This window comes from Sciurus carolinensis, chromosome 7 (assembly GCF_902686445.1).
Source record: "Sciurus carolinensis chromosome 7, mSciCar1.2, whole genome shotgun sequence".
NCBI classification, from domain to species: Eukaryota; Metazoa; Chordata; class Mammalia; order Rodentia; family Sciuridae; genus Sciurus; species Sciurus carolinensis.
The window spans coordinates 108,984,831-109,007,313 of record NC_062219.1 but is presented as its reverse complement, the minus strand read 5'-3'; the positions used below and the strand labels follow the sequence as shown (position 1 = coordinate 109,007,313).

The 22,483-nt window shown below is 39.7% G+C and overlaps 1 protein-coding gene across 1 annotated transcript in view; it reads right to left on the bottom strand.

Annotated features, from left to right (window-relative positions):
- Nucleotides 1-6,167: 6,167 nt before the first annotated feature.
- Tnfrsf21 (TNF receptor superfamily member 21) overlaps nucleotides 6,168-22,483 on the bottom strand; it is a 66,156-nt gene continuing 49,840 nt past the window's right edge. The window contains exons 5-6 of the mRNA XM_047559421.1: nucleotides 8,718-8,946; nucleotides 6,168-7,017 (exon numbers count right to left, since the gene is read on the bottom strand). Coding sequence (XP_047415377.1) covers nucleotides 6,788-7,017; nucleotides 8,718-8,946 — 459 coding nt within the window. The 3' untranslated portion in view covers nucleotides 6,168-6,787. The remainder of the gene's footprint in view (nucleotides 7,018-8,717; nucleotides 8,947-22,483) is intronic.

Genomic DNA, 22,483 nt, shown 5'->3' with positions numbered 1-22,483 from the left:
CCTAACTTTCTAGTCACCATGAATCCAGAACTTTTGAATCCAAGCTCAGTGTTCTCCCCAGGATGCTACAATGTTTTCTGTCTCCTAGATTCTGCTCAGAAGAAAATAATGATTCCGTGAGACAATTATTCTATTTTCATTAGTAGAATAAAAATATGAGAGTTCCTATACTACAAGATTCAGATAAGATGAAACAGTGAATAATCTCAAGTGTATTGAATACTGTAAAGGGGGAATGTTCTGTGAGCACTCACATCCTCTGAAGATGTGATACGTGCAAAGCCATCACATGACTGTCTCATGCTGGTTAACAAAAAGCCTGGAAAATGGGGGGAAATCAATGGATAAAAGGTACGAAATCCTTGCTTATATGAAAATGTCTACAATGTAACCACATTTTCCTTTCCCTTTTCATCATTCCCCAAAGCTTTTAAATGGATGGAACTGCACTTCACTTGTCAGCCCTTTGTTTTCCACACAATATTCTTTGAAATCAATAAAGAGGAAGGCTTACACTAAGAAATCTTGCCATCTTTATCCTTGATTTATACTAGTTTTTGGATCTTCTAATATGCTATTCATATTAATACCCTTACACTTGGCTACATTTGATTATGATATCCATATTTCTCATAGTTTTTTGTTAAGTTCATATTGCTCCTAGCTTCCCTTCTAAGTTGGGAACTTGTGGATGTCAGAAGCTTTCATTTATTCATTTATTCAGCAATGAACAGACAACTGCTCTCTTCTCATTGATAGCTGCGATTTGGTAGTTGTTCCAATGTTTCACGGATGGATGAAAGGAGTGATAAATAATGAGCAACAATTGTCACAGGACTCTTGGAAATGTACTTTCTTATCTCTTTTCCATCCCCCATGAGATTTCCTATTTGCCGTTTTGGTGTGGATAAAGCAGAAGTTGAGTGACTGTGAGACACTGGTACAGAACAGAAGCACCTCCTTTGGAGAGACAAAGGACTACCACAAGACCCTTAAGACATCTGTAACTTTTTTTTTCCCAAGATGATGTAATGAGAGCTTCCTGTGCTAAGAAATATAAAAAGATGTTGCAGACAGAAAATAGCTGCTAAGTTCCACCTGTCTAATTTCTCTCCCATTTGAACTTTTTTTTGGAGAATCAGGGGGTGGGATTGAAATCAGGGGCACTCAACCACTGAGCCACACCCCCAGTCCTATTTTGTATTTTATTTAGCAACAGGATCTCACTGAACTGCTTAGTGCTCCCCATTGCTGAGGTTGGCTTTGAACTCTTAATCCTCCTTCTTCAGCCTCCAGAGCTGCTGATATTGCAGATGTGTGCACAGAACCTGGCCCATTTGAACTTTTTATTACTTTTGCATAAGCTTGAGAGAAAGCCCAACAAAAAGACCCCAAATCCTTAGAAGAAGCTGGAGAGAGAAGGGGGAAGTTACCACTCCTAGACAGCAGACAAGAGGCTAATTCCCTTGACAGATTTCCCTGCAATGCTTCCCACAAAGCTGTTGTAGCATTTCAAGTCTTATTTATATAATTCTTACCTTGACCTTCATGATTGCACATTTCCTGGATGCTATGGAAATATTCTAAAAACTTTTCACTTAGAATTTGTAAAAAATCAACAATACACATGAAGGATAGATAACTCAAAAGACTCAAAAGTGCATGTCATGACAAAAACATTTCCTTTCTCCTATCTCCTGACTAGCCCACTCTCCCTCAAGGTATCTTTTTAATACATGTTGCAAGATATTCTATAAACATATTTGAAATCCAGGACGCCGGCATGCAAATGTGTTTCACATATACGGCTATTTAAAATCAAATAAGGTAAAAATCTTTCAAAAACTTAACCCTTGGTCAAATGAGTAGATCTTATTTTTGGCTTACAAGTAAACGCAAAAGGAGAACTTGGCATTGTGAAAGAGTGCTTAGGGGGATTCAGGTGCCAGGCTCCACCACTAACTTGCAGGTATGGACAATGCTCCCTCCCAGAAAACCACAGGGCTCTCTAGATGGCATCCAAGGTTTCTACCAAAAACAAGGACTGTGTGTTTGCTAGACAACATATCACATTTCTCAAGTCGAAGTCCAACTTAGGTACATGTTGTGTCTGCAACATTACACAATAAGATCGATGTTGCAATTGGCCTAGGTGCTACAAAAATCACTACGAGATAGTGCAGTTTCGTGATTCATTTTTTACTACAGCTCTTTGAAAACAAACTATTGAAAAATATGTTGTAACCTAAGCCAGAATAACATCACTTCCTTAATATTCTTGACTAATCGTACCTGATATATTATGATTAAGTCTATGAAGAATTATTTGCAGGTGGGTTCATCTCTGCAATTAACGTTTTAAGGTGTCACTCCATCGGTGCTTGATAGTGTATCAATTCTTTGCACAGCACTAGAGTGTGCAAGTGTTCCCCCAACAGCCCAGGTATTAAAGACTTGGTGACCAGCCTGTGGCACTCTTAGGATGTGGGGTGTAGTGGAAGGAAGTTACGTCACAGGGGGCATGCCCTTGATAGAAATATTGGGACCCCAGTTTCTTCCTCTCTTTTTTTGCTTCCCAGTTGCTTTGAAGTGAACAGGCTTCCTCTCACTGGCTACAGCAAAATCACATTTAAATAAGAGTCCCAGGTTAATTTCCTGGGAGATTTACTCAGATCTTGGATGAGGCTTAGGAAGCACTCTCTTTTCAAGCTCTTAAATAAGTGATTCTCCAACCTGAGTACACACTGAGATCTCCTGAGGAACTAAAAAAATGCTGCTGCCTGTGTCCCACCCTGAGATTCTGACATGGTAGGTCTGGAGTACGGCTGGGCACCGGCTTTCCCAGGGTTCCACTGCTGGTTCCAATGTGCAGCTACGTCTGAGAACTGCCTTCTGTAGATTTTGACCAGGTTTGCTTGGTTCTGCAAATCTCTTTGGATCATCAGAATGTTTTCTTTCCTTGGGTGGAATTGGTGTAGTCTTGCCCCATGTTAGTGCTACTCTTTTTGTGAAATGGAGGCACCACCTAGGGGTGCCCAGCATTATCCTAAGAGCTGTAGCACGCCTTCACTGAGGAGCTCCTTTGGGTCCCATCCCCCAAAACAATCTGCATTTTAACAAGACCTCCCCACCCCGTGTTTCATTTGCACATTAAAGTTAAAGGAGAACATCAAAGTGCCCTCCAGTTGTGCATTTCTGAACTTTCCAGGTATTGTCCACATTGCCAGTCCTAAAGGTCCACAGTGATAAGAATCTAAAATATCTAAACATTGTCTTCTAAATGTGACCAAAATAAGTGTGCAGGAGGCTCTTTCTGGGTTTCACCACAAACCCGCTTAATTGAACTCTGGGAATCTGCCTTTTTAACAAACTGCTCTTTCCCTGCTGATTTTTATTTAAATGAAAGTTTGAGAACCAATGACTCCTGTCCAACTTTTTCCCAGAGAGGGATCATTCTCTGAAAAGCAGCCTGATCTAATTGCATTTAGCCTAACTCAGCTTAGAGAAAACTGTTACTCTCTGAAGAAAAACAGTCTCTTAGCCCTTCAAATTACTGAAGCTAGTCTTTCTCCTGCCTAGAGGATCTTCGTCCTCTGGCTTAGATTTCCCAATAGTCACCCCTGACTCTGTTTCTTACCCTTCTGGTTATTCCCCCACCTCCCAACCCCTACACTGGAAATCTTCTAGTTTCACCATACTTCTCAAAATAAGGAAGCCCAAACCAGGGAACCCCAAAGTGTAAATGACTTGATCTTAAACTCTGATCAAAACTGTGTATTTTAATAGTGCAGCTGGAGTTTACATTCTTTTCTAGAAAGCCTATGCACCATGTAAGTTCAAACATAAGCTTTTGTTAACCACAACTCCTATGTCTCTTTACCTTGGGCCATCACCAAAGATCACCCCATTCCTATACTTTCACATGCATTTGTTACACTCGCATGTAGGGCTTTACTTGTAACCCAGATCAACTTCGTCACCAGGATCGAGGCCCTCTTGTTTCAACTGACAGAGATTTCTAGTTGCTGTTCCTGAATAGAATGAACAGTCTTGAATCCAGACATTCAGAAAACCCAGATTCAAGTTTGATCTCTATAACTTTGCTATGAGGACTTAAACAAGTTCCTTAGCTTTATAAGGCAATTTTTCATTTTGTAAAATAGGTGCAATAATAGTACCTATTTTATAGGGTGTGAGGATTCAATGATACTATAAAAAGCATTTTGTAAAGTTTAAAAATGTAAATGTAGGTTATTAATAAAAGCATTCCCAAGCTACAAATGATCTATAAACAACTGTAATCCTGACTCATTCATTCATTTTATTTTCCACTCCCACATAAAGTGGCAGATCTGTCTCTTCCTCTTCCATCTCTGTCCCATTCTAGTTTGGTCCTTGTATGACAGAGCTCCTGTCTTTTATCAACAAAAGGAAGAGAAACATGGTTTGAGAACCAGGAAGATCAAATGTCAAGATAATTCTCTGGAAACTAATGTGAAAGTGGACAAAACCAGAAAAACCCCGTAATGTTGCAGAGGAGAGTGTCAAAAGAGTACAGACGGGGTGTCCCTTTCTAGATACTCACTGGAAGAGGAACTTAAAAGTGCTGACTTTGGTCATTGGAATTCTGTAGAGCCAGGGGTCCCAAGCTCCCAGGCATGTAATAAATAAAATAATGACTAAAAAAACGCGGCTCAGTTCAGGTGGCAGCTCAGACCCTTGAATCCAGGGTAATAAGCACTCTGGAGCACCCAGTCTGAGTCGCGGTCCAGTGACAGCACCCAGAAAGCCACTCCGGACACGGGAACTCACACCAGAGATTTTATTAGGCGGAGGACCAGAGCGTCCGCTCTCAGGGCTGGGAGAGAGAGAGAGAGAGAGAGAGAGAGAAAGAGAGAGAGAGAGAGAGAGAGAGAGAGAGAGAGAGAGAGAGAGAGAGAGGGAGAGGGAGAGAGAGAGAGAGAGAATGGCGCAGGAGCTTCTCCTAAGTAGTGGAATTTTGCAGGCTTACAGCAATCAGGCCAAGGGGTTCGCAGGCTGACTAGGATGGCTAGGATGGCTAGGATAGCTGGCTAGGATGTTCACAGACTGACAATCTAGATTGTAAGATGGGAGGGAGAGAAATGGCTGCAGTGTAAAGGGCGGGGGAGCAGCTTTATATTATAATGACATATTTTTATATTACATTACATTACATTTTGGAGTTACTCAGGAACAATGAGGTTTCCTATACCTGTGAACTTGTATAGATTGTCCCATGAGAGGCAAATTTCTTCAGTGGAAATGAATAAGCACACACTCCCAGGCCCAGTCATTATTTGCACCTCTCTGCTCTACCTCTGTATAGTTCTTAAAATAGGGACAATCTTAAAAATAGGAGCCTAAGGTTTAGCCCAAAAGACTAGGAAATGCTTAGTAAATTTCCCCAGAGTCCTTCTCTGTGAGCCTCCAAGTCCCTTTTCAGACACCTTTGCTAATTTGCATGATTTAGAGATTAGAGAGCCTGAGGAAGGTAGAAGACACTTTTTCAAGAGACTAATCATAGGGTTAAAACCAGAAAACCTGTACAAGGCAGGGCAGTTAAGGATAAAATACACTCAAACTACTCAAGTAACAAACACCTAATATTTATTAATAAATTAGTACACTTGAAGGCATTTTTCTGATATCGGTCCCTCACCATTACCCACAAACCCCCACACACAAAGGGAGTCCACACCACCTTTGCATTAGAATCTGGCAACTGAGCATTAGACGGTAGGTTTATAAATGGGAGCATAGTTGCAAATATATCAGACAAGAGTTCTTACAGCTGCAGCCATTTTTAATTAAAGTGATTGAATGATGAAGGAAATCCAGCAAGATCAAGGCCTTGAGGGCAGACTGGACCTATTGGCTATGTGTGTATAAAAACAGACACCTTTTAAAGCAAAGCTAGGCAAATTCTCTATGGAAAAGGTGCCACTGGCACTCAATTTTGACTTTCCAAAGTGCAGCAATGTGTTCCAGAAGAGCTCAATCCCTAAAAGATGGAGTTCAAGTTCCTTGGTGGCCCAGTTGTCAAGCCACTGAAACAGCAAGTCCGGATGGCTCGAGGATTTTATTTCTCTAGCCCAGAGCATATTAGCATTAAGAGGGGCACAAGTAATCAAGCATTCTGCACAGTGTCCAGGTGAAAACCATACAATCGGCAATAGTGTGGTCAAGTTTCAGCCATGAATATGAACTACACGACAAGACATATTAAAAAGATAATTCAAAGACTAATTGCATTACAGTAACTCAATAGGGTCTTAAATTTCCTTAATTCTTAAGAACATGTGTAAAGAACAAACAATAATAAAAATGTGTAGTAATTATTTTTAAAAAAAGTAGGTGTGGATGTTGAAAGACATGAAGACTGCTTATAGAATTCATGAGATGCCATTTATACTTTTAAGAAGTTAAGAGTCTTGCAATCCAGTGTGCAGGAAAAGTCACACTGCAATTTATGGTAAGTTAAGTGAATTTAAAGTGCACAGAATAATTTTGAAAATACATAAGGCGGCAAACACAGAGAAAATACAGAACTTAAAAAACTTTAGTGGTGGATATTTTGCAACAGTTATACCTTAAAAAGACTTAATCTAACTTCCCAGAAGGGTAAAGAAAAAGAAAGAACTCAAACACTGGCCATATACTCTGTTAAACACACACACACACCCCAAAAAACAAAAGTCAGGAACAAAACAAAACCACCCTGCCACTAATATCCAGCATGACCTCCAGAATGCAGTGTCCCTATGTTCTACAACAGGTCAGGAAGATGGCTATAAACAGAGTCCAGCAGGGTTTGGCTGGCTTCTTGGCTCTTGACTCCAATAATCTCAAATAGCCGATCTAGTTTGTCCTCAGCTTGGGGAATCTCTTCAATCACCCGCAGCTCCTCAGGGTTCAGAATGTGCAGCATGTCATCAAAGATAGGCTGCAAATCACAGGGATCCAGGCGTACCTGCCGCAACACTGTGTCCTTCTTTTCTGCAGGGAAAAGAGGAAAGGGAAGGAGACAGATGAAAGGATTGCTTTAGTGGGTGGGGGCTGTCTAGAGAGGGACATCTAATCCCCCCTCCCTCTAATCCCCCTCAATCCCCCTCCCTCTAATCCCCCTCAAAGTGAGTGTGTTACCATTAGGCACATTTTTTTTTTTTTTAAGCACAAGTTTTTGCCAGGTATGGTGGTACATCTCTAATCCCAGCAACTCAGGAGGCTGAGGCAAGACGATCCCAAGTTTAAAGTCAGCTTCAGCAACTTAGCAAGACCTTGTCTTAAAAAATAAAAAGGGCTGGGATGTGTCTCAGTGGCTAAGTACCTCTGGGTTCAATCCCCAGTATCGAAAACATAATAAAACATGAGTTTTTACTTGCATTGTACATAAGATAGCAAACAAGATCTGCAAACAATAGAGATCAGACAAGAACCTGCTTGAATGGGTTATAGATGTGTCATTAATGTGACATCTATCTAGACTCAAATGATTACTAAATTATTCTGAAACTCAGGAGAAAAATGTTAAAATACTTTAAGAAATCCTCATTATTTGTTCCACCAATAAAATGTCTACTAAACAAAGATGTATGTTGGCCCACCCCTTCTCCAAATGATCAAAACTCTCAAACCAGAGCAGTTGCTTATTTGACTTCCTGATTACATTGCAATACTTCAAAATGTGGAGAAAGAAACAGCACATAAATAAGAAATGTTGTTTTTTGGGTCATACTTTACATTGGGGTGAGGAACTACTGACTTCTATCAAAATTATAAAACATTCTCTTTAAAATATGTAACAAAATATATACTAAAATACAAAAATTTTATATAAATATTAAATATAATTAGTACATATATATGCATAAAACATAAGTAATTTTATAAAGTATAATAAAAATTATAACCTTTTCACTAAAATTTCAATATAATTGCTTAAAAAGTAGGGAATTTGTAACAAAAATTTGCCGTCAGTATAGTGTATGTAATTCCCTACACTACCAGTGTAGACCAAAAGTGGCAAGTTGTTTACCAAAAGTATCCATTTATTGTTTAAAACATTATTTACAATGTAGTTTAGAGCAATTTTAGGATCAATTTATGTCACTATTGTACTACTGACTCTCAATATACTTGAAATCCCTGAATTTAGAAAACTTGATAAATAATTTTCAAAAAAAAGCCCAACATGCCATGCTAGGCATGGTGACACATGCTTGTAATCCCAGAGACTTGGGAAGCTGAGGCAGGAGGAGTCCAAGCTTGAAGTCAGACTCAACAACATAGTGAGGTCCTAAGCAATTTAGCAAGACTCTGTTTCAAATAGAAAATAAAAAGGGCTTGGGATGTGGCCCAGTGGTTAAGTGCCTCTGGGTTCAAGCCCTGGTTTGAAAAAAAAAAAGCCGATCAGACTACATTTTATCAAACTTTTCCCAAAATGCACATTTGATAGCATCATGAAGACAAAGGGTGATAGTCACTTCTCCACGCAGGCCTAGGTGTGTACTGGTTGGTCAATGAGATGGTTTTTCAGAGCAGAGGTCAATCTCATCTGAGTTTAGGGCAGGTTTTCCAGGATAGGTCATTCAAATGGCTCAGTGACAACTGGACCATGGGACCAGCAAGGGAGAAACCCCGGGGCTTCTGACGCGGCTCGGAGTGTGCATCATGAGCCCCACTGGTGGGCACTGTACCTTTGGTAATAAAGGAACCGGTCCTGCTCAGTGCTGAGGATCCACTGGACGTGGAGTCACAGCGGAGAAGAGGCTCGGACTCATCCACGAAGAAGCCCTTGTTCTTGTCCAGTGGGGAGGGCTCCACAGTCAGGAGAGTGGAATTCTCAAGTTTCACGTTAGGACTGGGGATGGGACTTGGGCTAAGTGGGCTGGGGCTTGTTGGGAGGGCCAGTTTGTCAGTTTCCAGCTGTAGGAGGGAGAAAACACTTTTTAAAAAATTATATACATTAAAAATGATATAGAAAAAGATAGCCAAATTAAAACCCCTCCTCAGTCATTCTTTTGTTCCATTTAATATTGTTAAATTCTTGCCAAGAGTAGTAGTGCTGGCAGGTAATCCTGGCCACTCAGAGAGGCTGAGGCAGGAGGACCAGGAGATGGAGGCCAGCCTGGGCAACTGAGCAAGACCCTGTCTCACAATGAAAAGTGTTGGGGATGCCTGGTACCACAAAATAAATAAATAAAATAAAAAGGAGATTAGGACATGGATACAGAGAGGGAAGACCTTATGAATACATAATGAGAAGGCATCATCTTTTAGTATAGGAGAGAGGCGTCAGGAGACACCACCTAGCTGACATCTTGATCTCAGATTTCTAAGCTCCAGAATAGGGGTAAGACGAATAGTGGTAAGACAGACTATGGTGCTTTGTGCAACCTTGGCAGATTAATGAGCCCTGGGGAAGGAAATGTCTTCTTAAGTAAGGCCAACAGGGAAGTGGACAGAACTAGATGCAATGGAGACTCAAGCTTACATTCTGGAGTGGAGGTCAGAGACACAACAGCAAGCAAGCAAGCACACAAGATGGGTTCAGGTGGGGACAGTGAGCTTCACAACACTACCATTAGAGTGTGAAGAGAGGATTTTCGGGAGGGAAGAATCAAATAGGAAGACTGGTTAGGATGCTCCTACAGAGGCTAAGTGAGGTGTGAGAGCAGTTTATCCCAGGAGGATTCAATGGAGCCAGTATAAAGCAATAGGTTGTTATGGTTTGGAAAAGAGGTGTCCCCCAGAAGCACCTGTGTCAATGCAGGAGGAAGGTTTGGAGGCAAAATAACTGGGATCCTAACAGCTATAACTGAATCAGTCCATCCTAGTTTGAACAGACTGACATGAACAGGTGAATTATGGCTGTAGAAGGTAGGTCACTGGTGGTATTCCCTGGAAGGGTGCCTCTTCCCTATGCCCACTTCTGCCCCACTTCCTGGGTACTTTGACAAGAGCTGCTTTCCTCTGCCCTGCCCTTTCCCCGTGATGTAATGTGCTATTTCATCTCAGGCCCAAAGCAATGGATTTGGCCACCTATGGAATGAGACCTTGAAACAGTGAGCCCCAAATCAACTGTCCCTCCTTTAATGTGTTCTTTTCAGGTATTCTGGTCACAGTGACACAAAACTAAAACATAGGGGATGTGACCCTGTTTTACAGGAGAAATAACGAAGAGAGTACACAGTGACAGGAGGAACACCAGGGCTCAGAACAGGCCTGCTTGACATCTCACTTGACCCTTTCACCTGAGAAAAGACTTTGGAACTCTGGCAGGCACTTACGGCACCTGCTGCTTCATTGATTTGATCCTTTTATTGGCCCTTCCAGCCCAGATGAATGTCTGAGAACCAGGGGCCAGATCACAGGGCAGAGTTCAGGGAGTGGCGTGCACACTCACTGGAGCTGTTAGTCACTTCTCCGTAGAACTCTATCACTTCCCTCATACACTTAAAGTGAAATGTTCTCAAACTCTTCAACCAAAACACTGACTCTCGTTTCAAAGCATTACACCAAAGATACATAAGGCAGAAAGCAAACACAACTGCCTCTTTTACAACTTCTAAGGCCTGCAAAATTCTTGCAACAGACTGCAGATTGTGAAAGACCACTGATTACTGTACACATCTGATACACCACCACATCTGAACCACCACCTATGCCCGGCCTCTCCTTCCAGTGTACATTTCAGATGCAGGTAACACCTGTTCCCAGAGATCTTCTTTGTGTCTCAGACAAGTTTTATGTGTATACTTTACATTTTTTAATTCAATAGGCCCTGGCATGTGCCCCTCCTTCCTGAACATGCATATGGCCATTCATGTCAAGATACTTTTTTTTATGCCTTCAATTAGACAAAGAGCTCTTGTCCACATTCTGGTTCTCAGGGACATTATATTGGAAGACACAGTCCATCAATATGGTGCACTGTTCTTGTTTAAAAAGAAATTCCCACCCACAAATCACATGCGAACAGACTAAGAAGTCTATTTCCTGAACTCATTTCAAAATTTTACATCTTTAATTTCCCCCTCAGTTTTGCAAAAAGTTCCTACTGGTAGAAATTAAGCACATGATTGCCAAAATAATTTGGAAAGGCAGAACATTAAACTGATGCTCTTTTGTAATTAACAGTAAGGCAAATATGAAAATTCCCTTGGAGTGGTATTAGCATTTCCACAATGGAGCGAGCAAGCATGGCTAAAGTCAGAGACAGCATGATAATTATCTTTCTAGAAATTTACTCAGCTCCTAAGTATATCTGTCTCTTGCTTTTTGCAACGGTAGCTGCTTGAGTTCCAAATCTGCCTGAAACTTAGTTATATTTTTCCATAAGAAAAAAATGCTTAAAGAAACTTATTTCTTTCCTCCATTTAACATATCCATCAAAGTTGGTTTGCAACACTGCAACTGTAGTTGTACTCTGTTACCTGTGATCTCTCTAATCAGAAACGATCACCAGGGTTTGTGGGATAACTTAATTTATTAATTCCAAAAGTTCATCATTTAGAGTTTATAGAAAGTGAAGATCATTATAATAAGATTGGGATACTAAAAGGGAAGACAAAAATCTATGGAAGAAAGCCAGATTTCCATAGAAGAGGGTCTTATTTCCTTTAAAAAGTTTTGAATACAAACTTAGAAAAAAGTCACAAAGTACAGCAATTTAGTTTATTCTTTCAGCTTCTTCAAGTTTTCCAAATTCTCTAAGGGGATATATTAATCTTACAATTAGAAAAATAATACATGTTATTTTTACCAGCAGTTTCTGCTGGTAAGTATATTTTCCTTCTGCTAACTTGGGAATGTTGTGGCTGCAGAAACTCTTATTTATATTGGTGGCCATGAAACAGGATAGCTGGAAGATCATCTCCAAGACTGAGCTCCTCTGTTTTTGTTAAGTGTTCATGGATACAGAACTGTTCATACAAACCCCAACTTACTGCTTAGGCAGATATTAAGACTTAGAAGAATAGCCGCCTCTGGGAAAACTTGGTCTGTAAAGGAAATGTATCCATCAGATCTTTTTTCTTTTTTTTTGTACCAGGGATTGAACCCAGGGACACTTAATCACTGAGCTACATCCCTAGGCCTTTGTTATATTTTATTTTGAGACAAGGTCTTATCAAGTTGTTTAGCACCTTGCTAAGTTGCTGAGGCTGGCTTCCTGCTTCAGCCTCCCAAGGTGCTGGGATTACAGGCATGTCCCTTTGGAGAAACCTGAAAACCACAGATCTTTTTGCTTTAATGTAATGGGATAATCATGCTAACTTGAGAAATGAGGTAAGACAGACCAAAAGGGGATGAAGCAGGGATAAAGCAGGGAAAGCGCTCCTTGGAGCCCAAACTGGAAGAGTTCCACTGCATGCACTTGAGGAGTGCACCATCTCTTTTAATCAAATGAATCCCCAAATGTCATCCTCACTGGTTTCCAAGCAGGTACACTTAGTCCTTCCAGATATTTATTAGTGCAAACTGATAAGGGAAGAGAGACATAAGGTTGACCTCACTCAACAGGTAAGTCATACCTATAGCTCAGTTGTTGACTTCCTTTCCTTTCTGAGAGCCAAGACAGTGAGTACAAGGAACCATCCCAGTGGGTTAAGTAAACAGAGTATTGCTTGGAATTTGGGGAGCTGATCATTCTGGGCTTCTGAGGCTTACAACAGTGTTCATGAGAACAATGGTTTGACTTGTATTTGGGTTGTACAGGAATGAGTCAAAGCTGTCATCTTCTCCTTTCCAGCTGTGTCCATCCCAACCTTCCCAGTCGAAGCAGAGTTCTAAAACTGCAGCACCCATTCTTGGTGCTCAGCCAACTCACAATCAGAAACTGGTGTTCAAAAATAATCCTCCACACATCTAGCACCAAACTGAAAATTGACTGGCCTTCCCCAAGAGGACACAATGGGAAAGGCTGTAGTTTTCCCCCAGCTCCTGGGGATGGCAGAGCCATGAATGCTAAAAGAAAATCTTTCCAAGCCTCATTCATGGAATATATGAATGCAAAAAGATTTTGAGGTGTTTGCTTTTCTTCTCCTCTATGCTCTGGCAGCATTGTGGAGTAGACTGTGCAGTCAGTAGCAAGCCAGAACTCCAGCCTCATGAGGCATCTTCTCAGCATGCATTTCCCATTGCCCAGAATCAGTTCCTAAACAATCAGTAATAAAAATCCTGGAAAATCATAGCAAGGGAAGAAAGGAGATGTAACACTAACCAGCTGCATGGTGTCTGAAAAACCACTTCCCTCATGAGACCTGCTTCCTCATTTCTAAACTGAGAAGGTTAGACTAGGTCATCTGGGTCCTTCCATTCCTTCCACTATGGCTTCTCTATTGCTTGTCTTACTACTACTATTTCAATCTCCTAAACCCCCACCCCAAATTCCTTTCTCCTTCCCAAGTTATCCCCCACAACTGGTTCACTCAACTAAAGCATACCATTGAGTTATTTTCAATTACTATCCAATTACAGTGTCCCTGTGGTTGCACAATCTGTTTTCATAAAACTAATTAACAACTTTGATGCATCAGTGACCCTTGAAATGAAGTATTAATTACCCAGCCTGGATCCTCCTTGCAAGTCTGCTAAAATGTTTAAACTTAACCCCGTGGCTCCTGGCACTCCTTCTTTGGGTACTACCAAGTCCTCCTCCATGCCATGGAGTCAAATTTGCCTGTCTCCAGAAGAAAATTCCTTATAGTCAAAAGCCCCTCTTCAACTGAACTTTCCCTCTAGACATCATCTAACACTTAGAAAGAAGGAAAAATTGTTACATTCATGTAAATCTGTCACTTTAATTATGGTTTTTAGAAGCCCACTTACTAAATCCAAAAGAAACTAATTGCTACTCCATATAAGATGACCAGCTTGTTACTCAGATCCAGTAAACAAAAAAAGGACTTTAAGAAATAAGTCATTACCAATACTGTTCTAGATAATTCAAAATAATATATCTATAACCCTTTTGCTACTGAGATATTAGCTCCAATTATAGATGAGGAGATTGAGGTTCAAAGTGGTTTAGTAATTTGCCCAAGGTTACAGAGCCAGGATTCAGGACCAGCTCTGTCTAGGTTCAAAGTTACCCCTTTGCTGGGTCATGTCACTTGCACATCTGGACTCACAGCATTTAGAAACGACATACTCAGTAAACTGATTATAGTCAATCACTTGGCCACAAGGAGTTGCCCTGGCCATTTGGCCAGAGTGAAGAGTCCAGAAGCAGAGTCTGAAAAAACCCAAAACCTTAAGTTGAATTTATACTCCAGCTGGTTAACTGCCCTGAGATAAATATGAAAGATTTTGTAAACATCAGACACTTCAACTGTGGCCAATAACTTTGTTTTCTATTAGCAAATATTTCAGATCCCAGCAGGTCAGTGACCGGTTAAAAAAACAAATTCAATTTCCACTAAAGGTTAATCTCAAAGGAATTATAGTCACAAATATAAATTCATGACTATTTAAGGATTATGATATTATCTCAAGTTTGCTTCTCTTTCTGCCCCAGTCATTCATGCAATTAAGATCAAATGAGATTTCAGACCATCTACAGGTTCATACAGGAATTTAAGTTGGTTCTGGAAAAAAAAAAACGAAACAAAAAACAACAACAACAAAAACCAACCAGTTATCCTTCCTGACACATAAATATTTCTTTTTGTTTCTGCTTTTTTGTTTTGTTTCGTTTTGTTTTTGGTGCCAGGGATTGAACACAGGGGAGCTTAAGCACTGAGCCACATACCCAGACCTTTTTATGTTTTATATTGGAACAGTGTCCCACTAAGTTCAGGGCTTTGCTAAGTTGCTGAGACTGGCTTTGAACTCACGATCCTCCTGCCTCAGCCTCCTGAGCTGCTGGAATTACAGGCATACACCACTGTGCCTACCACATAAATATTTCTTGGTGTGTTAATATATTAATCCTTATGTTAGAAAGCAGGAATTCGGATAATAAACAATGCTTTCTTACCCAAGCCAATGTGGTATTAGAACTTCAGATACTTAACGGATGAACGTTCAGAAAGTAAGGATTAGCGGTCTCATTATCAAAAATTTATCTGAATCTATTCAATTCTTAAATTCAGATACTGAAGAACACCTGAATATAACGTTTTCTCCTTTAAAAAAATAAATAAAACAGGGCTGGAGATATAGTTCAGTGGCAGAATACTTGCCTAGATTTGATTCCCCGTAGTGCAAATAAATTAATTAAAATTTAAGGATAAAACAAATTCATCACCTTCAGAAAAGAGGGAGAAGGGGGTAGGTTTCCTTAAAGTCCCAGATGATAAGATAACAATTTTTAAGTTATTATTCTCAGTGAATTCTCATCAGACCCCACCCAGGGTAAGGGGTATTTGCCAAGAACAACCCAAATTTTCTCAGCATTTTCTTTCTTTCTTTCCAAACAAAAAGAAAAAAAAAAAAAAATTGAAGGAAATGGGAAAATACTGATTCCTAAATCTTTCAAAGAATGGTTATCAGTTATAAGAAATTGGAGGGAAAATCTTAGACATGGAAATATGGATTAGATTTATATACATTCACATAGATAAAGCAAATATGGCAAAATGTAAGTAATTGTTAACTCTAGATGTGTTTGCTGTACTGTTCTTTCAATTTTTCTTTGTTTCATAGGTCTCACTTCACAAAGTTATGAAAAAGAAAATTTAAAAGAGGGTTTAAGAGCCAAATAACTGTTAAGATAAAAATTCCCCAAACTTTTCCTAGGCTTCTGATTGTTTAGCCAAAGCCTCTTGTTTCCTTTCCTTCTCTCTTCTCCTGCCTATTCCAGACCATAGGAGTCTATGCAGGGAGGTTGCTAACACTTAAATATAAATCACCAATTAGCAGGTGGACAATAGGAGGGCGGTTGACTATCTAGATCTCTTGGGATCATTGAAGGTCATGGTATGGAAGCAGGAACAGGAAGAGCAACTCCCAAATGCTCTGCACAGCTTCTCAGGGAACCCCCAGAGCCAGATGGGGGAAGCAGCATAGATGAACTTTAGCTGGGAGACAATGCAGAACCTCCAAGATGAACTCACTGGTCATCAGAAGAATCTTGGCATTAACCTGGTTGAAAAAATGCCAAAAGCACTGGGGAATTGTTTGAAAAAACACCTCCACCTACCCGAGATCTGTGAAAACACAGAATAATGGAAGAATTTTGTTCTAACTGCAACTTTCCTTAAGGCTAATTAATACTGCTATCTTTAAGTCAGTGTCCATGGCCAGTCCTTGCCCTGAGCAAGGGAACTGTTCCTTTCTGGATGCACTGGGGAAAAACTACAGGATGCCCCAAGTTATGCTGCATGAAGCAGCCAAAGCTGGTAAGAACCGGCTGGCTCTGGACAGAGGAACGGGAAGGAGCAGGGAGGGTGCACCCCGCCCCGGTGCTGGCATGTGCATCTGCAAGCTGTCCCTTCACTGACATCAACAGTAATGCTGTTAGAGCCCAGAGCTGACTCACTGACTAGCTTTCTCAAAAAAGGAAGTAAGGATAGTAAAGTGGGCTTTCTTCGTTCAAAGCTGGAACCCACTCGTGATAGAACACACTGCCAAGCCATCTGAACATTAGATCATGCTCCCTTGGAAAGCAGGGGTTTCCCTAAACTTCTTTCCCACCAAAAAAAAAAAAAAAAAAAAAAGTCTTCAGACAATTCTAACCATGAAAACAAGTTGCACAAACCTTTTTAAAGCTTGCTGTAAGAAAATGAGGAGGGTAGAAAGTCATTTCATAGGAAACTTAAGACCTCAAGGTAAGAAGGCTCAATTTCATCATTGTTACTCAGGCTTTCTGAACTTGACACATTTGACTAAATTAGTATTGTTTAATACATCTATATTAACTGGATTCAGGGCATTAGAATACAATCCCAAACACTTTCAGGTCTGTTACTCAGGTCCCCTTCTCTGGTGGAAACTGCAGTTAGCAATTCCCTGTTGACTCTTCCAGATACAGTACTAATAAATACGAACATTCTTCACCTCACCCCTTCAAAACAGTTCTGGAGGTTATCAGATAAAGAGTTGACTCACCTTTTGTGACAAGTTCTACTGTATGGATATTCCATAATTTATGTAATGAGTACTCGGGTGAAGGGCATGTGAGGGTTCTACTCTTTTGCTATTATAAATAACAACTACTATGAATACTCTAGTATTTACATCACTGAATATGTATAGGATGTTATTCCTAAAAGTAGAAACACTGGTCAATTGGCACATATTGTGGTAAGTACTGCCAGATGATCTACTGTAGAAGCTGGATTAATTTAAATGCCCATCAGCAATGGACACTGTTCTTTCCTTATTCCTTCATACCTTTTCCTTTTGGTTAATCTGAGAGGTTAAAAATCTGCATGTACTTAAATGTTTTCAGTACTTCCTCTTCTGTGGAACTATCTTGTTCACAACACTGTCTTACTTGTAACTACTTTGTAAAAATTCTTTTTTAAGAAAATTAAGCCTATACTGCAAACAATTTGCCCCAGCTGTTGTCTTTTGAATTGTATATGATATCTGCTGCCTTGTATATTTACTGTTAAGTAGCCGAATCTTTCTTGTATGGCTTCTGTGCTTTTCTATCATTCTCAGAAGAGCTTTACCTACTGCTGTGATCATAAAAACAACAAAAATATCTACATCAAAGTTTCCTCTAGCACAATTTTTTTATGGGAAAACCAGTAGTGATGTTTTTTCTCAAGGTAATGATGAGGAACAAGCCACTAAAATGTTGACATTAACTGGTATACAATAAAACCTACTGCTGACATGATGCAATTCCTTATCAGCAACTGTACCTACCGTTGACACTTGGGTTTTAACAAATCAAAGGACAGTTTCACAAACAGGGTAGAGAAGCCAGGCTAAAATTGGAAGCTAGTAAGTTTCTCTAGACATGTGTTTTGACTTTAAAAAAGAAAATGTGTTCTCTGGTACTGGTAATTGATAGAAAAAAATAAGCTTCTTTTCACACTACTGATTCTGATTTCCTCCCAATGCACTTTTTTAGAAAGTCAGTCGGGGTGTGGACTAAAGGGATGGAAAATGTCATAAACTAATAGATTAGGCCTTTTTCTGAATGTTGATATACTATATCTCAGAAATAATAAAAGCTCACTTCAATCTCTTCTATAGACGTTTCACAGAATATATTATAAAGTTTAGCTCACATATCCCTACTATAAAAATGTCAGTATCTTGAGGGACGATTCTGTTTTTGAGTTTTGTTTCTCTTCATTTAGTTTCACAGTACCTGGTACGGGGCTCAATATATAATGAGTGTTGTGTTAATATTTACCAGATTAAATGACTCTGTAAATCATCCCACACTTAACGGTGGTAATAATAATAATGATAACTGATGACAAAATGTGTGTGTGTGTGTGTGAATGTGTGTGTTGTGGAGGGAAAGAACATTAATATCAGCACCCCAAGAATCCATTTTTCCAGGTTTTTCACCTTAAGACCCATACATATAAAGTTCAATATCCATATTTCATTATTTCCATGATACATATCTTTTTATATTTTAACATCTTTGAAGTAGGAATGTAACTTGCATCTAAAATTTGCAATAATTTTTTTTCTTTCTCAGTGGTACACATCATAAGGGTACATCTTACAAATTACATAAGAGCCAATGAAATACAGTAATACATCTTAATTATAAATATCTACCTAAACCTCTCAGGACCATAGAACTTGCTAAATAAGCATAGACTTAAAACACGCAGACAAGTATAGGGATGCAATAGATACTCGGCAAATGCTGGTTTGCCTTCTACTTAATATGCATTTATGAACTGCATTTGCTCCAACAACAACAAAAAAAATAGAAAATAGTCCCCATGATTCTTCACACCTCCTACTCTACATCAAGTGGAAGAGTAGATATTTATACCATGCTCCATAACTCTCAGGATATCCTTCCAAGACAACTATAAAGAAACTGAGACTTGGAAACATAACTGGACTTGCCAGAGGTCACACAGTGAGTGTAAAAAAAAAAAAAAAAAAAAAAAAGATTCAAACCCAATTCAGAGGAACAAAGTCCAAGACTTGGATTTGTTAGTCCCTTCTAATGATTCTTGGAGATTCAAAGTCAACCTCCAGTACTTGACATGAAATGGGACATTAGAACCTATTCCTGTGCCTTTAAATATTACAGAACAGCTAAAGTCTTCTGAAAAGCTTGCTATCAAGCAGTAAAAAAAACAAGGACATAAGTAAAGCAGATGTTCTCTGTAGAGTCGAAGGCTTGAGAAGCCTTTTTCGTGAAAAAGCAGATGGGGCTCTGTAGTTAGATAAAAATGGGAAAGTATCGGAGAAGAACAAAATATCATCTTGAAAGAAACTATGTTGTTGTTTTTTCATTACTTTCAAATGGACAAATATTCATCTGTTCCAGTTTTCTATGTATTTTTTTCGGTGGGTCCAGTACTCCTTCCTTCTGATGCGATCTCATAATTCCTCATGCACATTTCTACCGTAGCATTTACTTATCCCGCTGAATTGTAATTATTTGCACATATGTTTCCATCCCAGGAAGCAAGCTGTTGAAAGGCAGGGACCACCCTTCTTCTTTACCTAGTACAAGGCAAACAGCTGGTACTCAACAAAACATTGTTGACTAACTGAACGAAACTTTGGAATATGATAATAAATAGAACAGCTTGAAATGTCATTAAAAATCTAAAGGCTATTCAGAGGCATAGCTCCTTTGTGCACAATGGCAACCTTAAACACAAACATCACGAAATGTACCTGAACCTGTGTCAGCAATCCTTTTATGATGTCCTCTTCTCCTCACTACTCCAGAAGTTCCCCAGAGCCCACAGTCACACCCTAAGATTAAGTAACATGACCTTAAATGACCCTCTAATGCTATAGTGACTTGGCAGAGGGCAGGGGTGAAGAGACATGCAATTTTGGCTACCATCTTAGGTCCTTAGATGTCAAGACAATAACCTTTATTTTCCAAGAGATAACTGACTGGAAAATTAAAAACTAATTTGAATAACCAAAAACCAACAGTTAGATGTACAGCTGGCATAACTTGCCCTCACTATATTATATTTCTGAAAATAGCTGGTCTCAGTCAGACCCATAGATAAGGACAGCTGCATCCTGCAGCTGGTAGGCCAAAAATCAGGAACTGTTGTCCCCTTTGCAGAGGAAGCAGGAGCACTATTCTAGCCAAAATAGAAGGCCCAGTACTTCTCTATCTGTTGGGATTGTCCCAGTTGATTATACAGAGCAAAGCCACCCGGACTCCAACACTAAGGCTATTGTAGTTCAGAGAAAGAAGCACTCCAAGGACTCTGCCCCTGAGATGTGTGTCTCCTATGTGGTTCTGGGGAGGGCTAAGATTCCTAGGGATAAAGACTGGTTCTACTACACAGAAGTCAATATGGTAAACACAAGTAAACATTATGCCTGGGTCCACTAGCTGCTAAATTATAGTATAGTTTTAATGAACCTAATCTATGGAAGAAGTGATAAGAAGAACAACACAGATGCTCACCTCTCCTGCCTGATCAACATCTGTCCTTAAAATGTGTCAATCTCTAGTCAAAGCAGACAGTTAAAGTAACACTTTCAATTATGTTTAAATTGCAATGGTTGTTTTTAATATTATCATTTTTTAAGTGCATGAAAATTCCTTTTTCCTGTCTTTTCAAATGGAACCATAAAAGGGTCCTGGAATTCATAGCACAGTCGCCTCGGCCCCCCTGCTACCAGGCATCACTTTCACGTCTCACTTGTCTGCATCCCAGTTTCACAAGTCATTGCCTCTATTAATTTTGGTAACCACTCAGTGTGTGAAGGGCACATCCTTGAATTCCCATTTAAGTGGAAAAATCTCAAGAGTCCAAGGAATTGTTCGCCCAGGGTTTCCTATGAAGAAAAAACAAACTCCCTACATCCAAGGGGTGGGAATGGCGCCTAAAAATAAGGTTTAAAAAAAGAAAAGATGGCACTGCTTAAGCCTATCTGCATTTACAAAGGCCCTAAAATAAAAACTGGAGGAGGGGGACACATGGAAAACTTAACTGAAGGAAATCCTAGAAATTCAGTTGGTCCACGTTGTTTCCTTTTTCTTGACAGCCACTGAGGGAGCAGAACATTATCTTCACACACACCTTTGTTTCCCTGCTACAGAAAACATTCCAGCTAGCCTAGGAACACTTGCTCAGTCAGTAAGGAATAAATATTTACACTTAGCTGGGCTTTCCAGTTCTGGGGCACTGAAGACAGGCAGCAAGCTTTTTCGCCTTGACTGTCTACTTTAAGCAGTCTTGGAATTGGGAGAACCTCTCCACCCAAGACTAAGTGACCCTCAGTGTTCAGGATTTAAAAGATTCATTATGTGTGGGTGTTGGAGCTAGTTAGGAACATTCTTCCCTTGCTCTGGCCTCTAGAGCTGGGAAATAATTGCAACTAATAGTAAACATTCACTGGCTGTTTACCATGGTCAAACAACCCTCATTCCCAAAGCAACCCGCAGTCCATGCACTCATGTTGTTTCCATTTTGTCATGGAGAAACTGAGGCCCAGAGGTCAAATTATTTACCCAGGGTTCCCAATGCGAGTATACCCCAGGACAGGAATTTAAACCGGCACACATCTCCAGGCTTCTGTTCCAATTGGAGCCCATTATTAGGACAGCTAGCATACCCCATCCAGGTCCCCTGAATATGCTCCCTCAGAGGAGGTAAGTATGTGTTCACTTCTTCTCTTCAACTGCAAGCTCCCTCAACTGCACTGACTTTGACATGCTAATCTTTGCATTGCCCAAAGTGCCTGCTATAACATAATTTATTACACGATATAGATTTAAAAATAAAATCACATCATCTCCTTGGCTGTTTAGTAGGGGAAAACTTCAACCCAGGCATTAAAGGACTGAAAGAAAATAATCTGCTAGCTAAACTTCTATTTCCAGTTAGCCTTCAAAAACTAGTGTGAAATAATGCTAGTTATTTATTCTGTGGGCATTTTCTAGATAAAAAGACAAGAGTTTACTTATGGACCCCTACACTAAGAAGCAGTCTTTAGGTATAAGTATACATTTTAAAAAGTGATCCCAGATAAAAGCTGAAGCTGTAGGAAAGCATGAAGTTCAACAGAAAAGATCAATAAATCCTCCACAATCCTCCATAAATCCTCACTGTGGAAGACCATGACCATGCCTTTGGGGGGCATTAAACATGTAGCATTAAAATTCATGACAATGAAGTCAAAATGCAAGACAAGGATAAATAGTACTCAAGTCTTCTAGGGTTTGCTGTATTATCTAAAAATGGTTTGAACAAGGTACATATTTATAATATATTTCATATTACACAGTTATAATCCCTAGGGTAGTCATTACAAGTTTTTTTTTAAGTGTAGCTAACAAGCTAATAGAGGAGGAAATATGGGATAATAGAAAATATTTGAT